General features: G+C 47.8%; 1 protein-coding gene across 1 annotated transcript; it reads right to left on the bottom strand.

Moving 5' to 3' along the window:
* Nucleotides 1-1760: 1760 nt before the first annotated feature.
* LOC121341093 (putative coiled-coil domain-containing protein 195) lies at nucleotides 1761-6180 on the bottom strand. The gene is made up of 3 exons (XM_041414317.1): nucleotides 5904-6180; nucleotides 4263-4518; nucleotides 1761-1881 (listed from the first exon to the last, which is right to left on the bottom strand). The coding sequence occupies exons 1-3, from the start codon at nucleotides 6178-6180 to the stop codon at nucleotides 1761-1763; spliced, it is 654 nt and encodes a 217-aa protein (XP_041270251.1).
* Nucleotides 6181-6596: the final 416 nt, after the last annotated feature.

Genomic DNA, 6596 nt, shown 5'->3' with positions numbered 1-6596 from the left:
CCATTTGTCAGTGATTACTTTGATTCCTGTCCCTCTTTTCCTTTCCACCTTTTCTCTTCTCCTTTTCCTCTAGGCCTACAAAAGTGCTCAGTCTTTGTGTCAGTCACATATCTACAGTGAATTGACACAAAAAGGGTGGGAGAAGGAAATTCCCACTGCTGCTTCATGGAAGCTGAGGCTTAGAAAAATTAAGAAGTTGAGACTTTTGAAAGCTTTCTAAAGCATATGGATTCCCAAATCCCATTAAATCTGGTGTTACAACCTTAACTGTAAAAGTTTGGGTACCTTAAAGGTCCAGGGGCCAGATTTTTCACAGACTTTTGTTACTTTCCTGAGGGAAACAATTGAATTTAGGTGCTTAATTGAACACATATGCAGTGTTTAATTCCCACAAACAATGCTTTCCTTAAAACATTTATAAAACCTTCCCTGTAAAGCCTTCTGAAATGGGCTGTTTCCAAACTGGAACCTCATTTGCATTAATTCATTACTTCTCACATTACAATGCAACACTGTATGGATCCAAGCTGAACATAAATATACACAAATAAAATAGCAGTGAAATTGAAATTATTACTGCAATGGTGAAAATAAATTAAAACCACACTTGAATATAAAAACTGTGGTGAAATTCAAAATGAAAAAAAGAAACACAGTATTTCATAGTAGTATACATCATGGAAAATCCAGAGGGTTTTTTTTTCTAGTAAGTCTCTGCTTCCACCTTAGAGAACTCAAGACTTTAAGAGCAGACAATGAGATGAAAATCTTCCTTAAGGTTATCTGTACAAACATCTACTATTCATGTATTCGTTATACAATATTCAATCATCAGTGCTTCCTGTACAGAAAGAAATAGCAGTGTGCAGTATTTTGATTCCATAAATAGTTGTAATCAAAATAAACACTGGGAATGTTATCTTCACTTGTATGATTAAACTAACAAGCACTGCTCATTTTTTGCAAGCTGTCTGTAGTTCTATCTCGCAGTTATGTTGTACTTGCTTGCTGAATTTCTGCTAATGATTTTTAGTCTGAGCTGTGCTGAGAAGCCAGTCCTAAAAAATTCTGATATTCACAGTTCTTCCTGTTTTGACTTGGTGTCCAGCCTTTAGTCTCCAGCTGGATGAGCACACCGTGTGAGAAGCAGATTTGTAGTCTCACTTTCATAGCGATAAGTACTCACTCTCCTCTGTGCTCTGTTAGAAGTGAACCCCAAAAGGACATTGCCAAGCTTTGCAGAAATTCAGGGCAACATTAACTGACTCTGTAATACCTCCTTAACTTTTCTGATTAGTGAAGCTTGAAAGTTTTACCTACAGAGAAAACCTCACAGGCTCTTTGATAGTTCTTATTTTGTCATTTGCATCAGACATCTTTCTGTCAAGGGAATCAGCAAACACAAGTGGTGACACGGTTTCTGCTTTTTGTGACAAACACAGCAAACCCAGCTTCAGCACCCTGTTCTCATCAGTCCTGAGGTAAGGGCTCCTTGAACACATTGCACAGGAGCACTTTGTGCAGGCACCTTTGCTTTGTGTGGTTTCATCACAGTGTCTGGGCTTCCAGCTGGCTTTGTTTGGCTCCCATTTCCATGCTGAACATCAGGCCAGTGACCCAAACCGCGGCTGGGTGACGCTCTGTGGGCATCCTGCCACAACGTTTTGCAGGAGGGGAACCTGACACACAGCTATCATTTAAGGCAAATTGATCTCAGGAATCAGTGGGCCTTTAAAAATTCACCAGCTCACATATTCTTTTCAGTGATGGGTCATCAGATGTTTCGCGCTCTGATTTTGTGGGCTTTTGAGAGAACTTTGCTTTTCAGCAAATGATGACATATCTGTTGGTAAGAGGAAACTCACAGCCTTCACTTTACCCCTGGAGAAAAAATGAGAAATCATTATGAGGATAACAAATGTATAAAGCATGCAGAGAAAGTAAAAAAAAAAAAAAAAACCCCAAAATACCAATCCAGCAAGGAAAAAGTAAATGCTTTCAAGTCTTGCATGCTACTGGAGGCAGGATGTCATGCCATTCACATGGCCATCCCAAAGGACCAAGCACAGTGCTCTCTGCTGGAAGCATCTGCCTTTTTCCATCGAGTCTCACATCTCCCTGTCAGTGCCTGGCCTGTCTGTCCAAAGCTGTGTGTGCACAGAACCCTGGGGGTGCACATGCACCCACAGAGACCCTTCAGTCATTTTAGCATAATAGCCCTGGAAAGAGTTCTCAGCCTCTTTTATCCTGTATTTAAATATTGAATAATTTTTTTCATTTAACAAACACAGTGGGAGTCCCTTGGTAGAAATAATACTTTAGCATATATGAATTAAAAGATTCTAGATGTGGAAATTAGAGATGATTTGTTAGCAGTGCTGTTTTTTTATTACTTGGGTGAAACGGCACTCTATAAAAATTCAAGGTGATACTTCTAGAGAGTTAATTTTAAAGCAAAAATATTCATATCACATACAGGATTATAGCTTTGAAGCAAAATGTGAGGAAGCCACAATAAACTAAGAATAGGAAAACCTGACATGAAGCAGCATGCTGGAAAGCAAAAATGTCATCCTTGTAAAAAATTAAGCTTAATAAGCCTGCTGAACTAATTGCTAGAAATTACCTTACTGGTGAAAAGCTAAGATGAGTGTCTGTGTCAGACATGTGAGTATATAACAGAGCAGCCACTATTAAGACCATAAAAGATACTGAATTTTTTTTTGTGTGTAAGAAGCACAAAGCTTTGTGCTTCAGGATGTCACCCAGCCTGCCGAGGGGGTGAGGTGAAGAGCTCTTCCCACGGCCACTTCTCCTCACGAAGCAGCCAGCACTGAGTGCCCGTGAGTCAGTGCTCAGCTCCACAGGCAGCTCAGATAAAACATCATTGCTGTCTCTGGCCACGGGCACCGGCAGCTCCCCAGGCACTCCGTGTGACAGATCTGTGCTGCTGCTTTCACTGCTCTGGAAGCTCTTTCTCCTCGTGAGCAAGCAGCAGTGTTTGCCACTGCCATCCCACGCACACCTCCCAGGTGAGCTGGCTCCAGGGCAAGCCCCCAAAGGGTCCATGTGCACCCAGAGTGTCCCTGGGGCCAGCGGGGGTGCACAGAAACACAGAGTTACAGAAACCCAGAGTTACACAGAAACCCAGAGTTACAGGGTCAGGGTGCTTTGCAAAATGATACCAGCCACTACATTTAGGTGTCCAACTGCTGTAAAACGCCTGACCCTGAAATGTCCTTACAAGAAAACCCCGGTGCCTCTGAAGGCTTGACCTTGTTGTCCCCTGCAGCCTCTCAGAGAGGAGCTGAGCCCCAAATTGGCTTTGCACAGGATGTGCAAGTGCTGGGCACGGAGGATTTAAGGGGACAGAATAAAAGCTGTTGTGCTGTGCCACGCACAGGTACCTCCACACAGGTGACACAAGCCACAGCAGCTGCCAGCCCCCGGGGTGGCCACTGGAGTCCTGTCCCAGCATGTGCATGGGCAGGCAGGGCCTCGGATTGTCCCTGCTCAAACTCCTGCTCTGAGGGCATGCGGGGTGATTGTCCTTTTGAGCGCAGCATGGTTGGGCTGAAGCCAGGAATCAACATGAATTCCCAAGGTGGGTATGTCAGCAACAGGGTGTGGCTGGGCCATCATATGTCACACTCTCACTACTGCTGGTTCCACCTGTGGTGGTTGTCCTGTGCTGGAAAGCTTCTCATCAATGAGCAGAGACACTCACGGCTGGTCCAGCAGCCATTTCACTTAATTTAGAAGCTGTCCTCAGACTAGTTTTTTCAAGGCTGAAATCATTAGCTTGTAATGCTTCAGTTACAGGGGAAATATGATACAATACATCTAAATTCATGAATCACAGTAATCACACTTCTAAAGGCACAGTGCAGAGTTCCTTGGTATTTCTGTGCCTTTTGTTCAAAGTTTAAAAATCCCTTTCAAGCTTAGCTTGTCAGAACATCAGCTCAATCTGCAAAACTCTGCCTGGCTTTAACAGAGCAAAGATTTCAACCCCCTTCTCTCTCCCTCAGCCTCTCCTTTCTATAATAAATTTAACCAGCTACCCCTGCCAAAACTCATGCAGTGCAGGGAGGATCACAGCTTCCTCCAGAGAGGTCTCCAGTCTGCTCAGGGCCCGTACACATTCAAACAACTGTTTTGCTGATAACATACTAAAACCCAGAGCAAAGTCCATGTATCTAGTCAGGTGAAACCTGTGAGCAGCCCAGGCAGGTGGTGCTGAGAAGGCAAACCAAACCTACTGGCACTCATAGACGTGCTCCTGAAACAGCTTCATGTTGCTGGAGTGGCTGGAGGAGGGACAACAGGCTGGTGATTTTCCAAGCCCTTCCTCCTCTTCCCTGCTGAGCTGTGCTGCAGCAGGAGGGGCTGGTGGCTGGGCACTGCCTGGCACCTCCGGGAGCCCAGTGCTTTTCCTGCCAGCCCAGTGGGCCCTTGTGCTGGAAGGAGCGGGAGCTGGGGAGGCGGTGGGGTAGCGTCTCACAGTCATGGCAGTACCTGAGGAGCAGAGAAAAAAACAGGGATAAAACCAATATTAATACTATTAATAATGATGACAATTCAGATTCCCTCAGTGTATTTTTGGACTTTTTACAGGGGCAGATAGTGCTAGAACAAGGGGTAGCAGTTTTGAGCTAAAAGAGGGGACACAAGATTTTAGGAGGTGAGGCACTGGCACAGGTTGCCCAGAGAAGTTGTGGATGCCCCAACCCTGGAAGTATTCCAGACCAGGATGGATGAGCCTTTGAGCAACCTGGTCTGGTTTGGAAGGTGTCCCTGCCAATAGCAGAGGCGTTAGAGCTAGATGATATTTAAGGTTCCTTCCAACCCCAAATGATCTACCATTCTATTTTAAATCACTTTTTTGAGGCTCAAAACCATTTTGTATGTGGTGAAGCTGAGAGGCAGAGGAGGCCAGACAGTCCCTTTAGATCCCACCCTTTGCCCTGGAATGCGGCTGGAGAGGAAGGGCCACGGGGTTAGAAAGCACTTTCCACAGCTTTCCCCTTGCTGGAGCTGTTCCCAAACTGATGACATCCCTAGCACCAGTAGCCCCTGCCTGGAGTCTTCAGGCTGGTAACCTGGCCACTGGGTCAGTGGGATTGGTAACAACCACTCTTCATCACCTGGCTGCATGAAAATCCACCCGTGCTGCTCAGCCCCTCATCTTATTCCATCACACAGATTTGTCTCCATGAAAACTTGTGGGGCCATTTCTCCAATACTTCTCACCAAGCCACATTTTGCTCTGATTCCTGCTTCATTCCTGCATCTTCATCCCGCTTTAATTCCTCTAGAAGTCCCAACCAGACTTCTATAACTGAGGAATATTTCCATTTTTCTCCTCTCCAAAATTTTGAGGAGAATGTATTCCTTTATATTGACCCCTCTCAGCCTCAACAAGGAAAAAACGCGTTATCTGCAAAAATAAACTGCACATCTGGCGTGATGTATGCAGCCAACCCGTTATTTTTTGTAGCATTTTTCTCATCTTTGACTAAGGCAGGATGGGTTATGGCATGGTTAAGAGTGTTGGCCCTTTTCTGCCTAGAACAGAGAGGGGAGAGGCATGTGGAGGAGAGTCCATGCCTGCAAAAACCCAAAGCAGAAAGTCAAATTCTGCTTAAGCAAACTGAACTCTTTGCGTTGAATCCTTTGTTTGAGCAGCAGCAAAATACTCCACCGAGCTCAGCTATGGGGGGACGCACCCTGAAAAGCCCCCAGAGCAAGGCATGCAGCGCTGTGGGTTTGGTGTGAGCACAGAATGGGGCCAGGGCACGTCCATGGAGCCCAGCAGAAGGCAGCTGGCAGCTCATTCCCTTCCCTGCGGGCTGGCACACGGGCAGTGCCAGGGGTGCCCGGACAGCCGCCCTGCCCGGTACCTGTCTGCTCCCTCGGCGCTGGGGCGGCCGCGGCGCCTCCCTGCAGGGATGCTGGGGATGCCGGGGATGTCGGGGATGCCGGGGATGCCGCCGGTCCCTCCGCACCAGGAGCGGGCTCCCGTCTCCCCGCACCGCCGCTCGCGTCTCCCGGCGCCGGCAGCGCCGTGTGCCCGCAGCCCCGCAGCTCTCCCTTCAGGGCCCTGTTCTCCCTCTCCAGCTTGTTGATTTGGGAGCGCATCTTGCGGGTGAGCTGCAGGAGGTGCGCGTTGCCCTCCATCTCCCCTGCCTGCGGAGCCGCTCCTGCCCTGCCCTTTAAAGCCCGGGACAGCGGGAGCCCGGCCCAGCGCGGGTCGGCTGCCGGCCCCGGAGGGCTGGCCCGAGCTGTGCAGGTGCCGAGACAGGACCATCATTTATTTATTCATGCGGGGGCTCGCCTTCCAGAGCGGAGCTGGCCTCCCCGCCGCACGAATCGCTGCCCAGGAGAAACCCGCCCGCCCCTCGCCTGCCTCTTGGTTTTCTCCTCACTGCTGAGGAGGACAGAGCCCATTTCCTTTGGTTTGCCCCAAAAGCCCAATGATCATCTCCAGGGCACAGAGTCACCCTTTGCTGGGCAGCAATTCATCTCGTAACATGGGGCGAGTTACACTCTTGCTCTGTGTATCTGGAATTTCAATTCCAGAATTGGTAATTTCT

Source organism: Onychostruthus taczanowskii, unplaced genomic scaffold, assembly GCF_017590055.1.
Source record: "Onychostruthus taczanowskii isolate IOZ18803 unplaced genomic scaffold, ASM1759005v1 scaffold45, whole genome shotgun sequence".
NCBI classification, from domain to species: domain Eukaryota; kingdom Metazoa; phylum Chordata; class Aves; order Passeriformes; family Passeridae; genus Onychostruthus; species Onychostruthus taczanowskii.
Note: the sequence above shows the minus strand (reverse complement) of the source record. Positions and strands in the feature narration are given on the sequence as shown.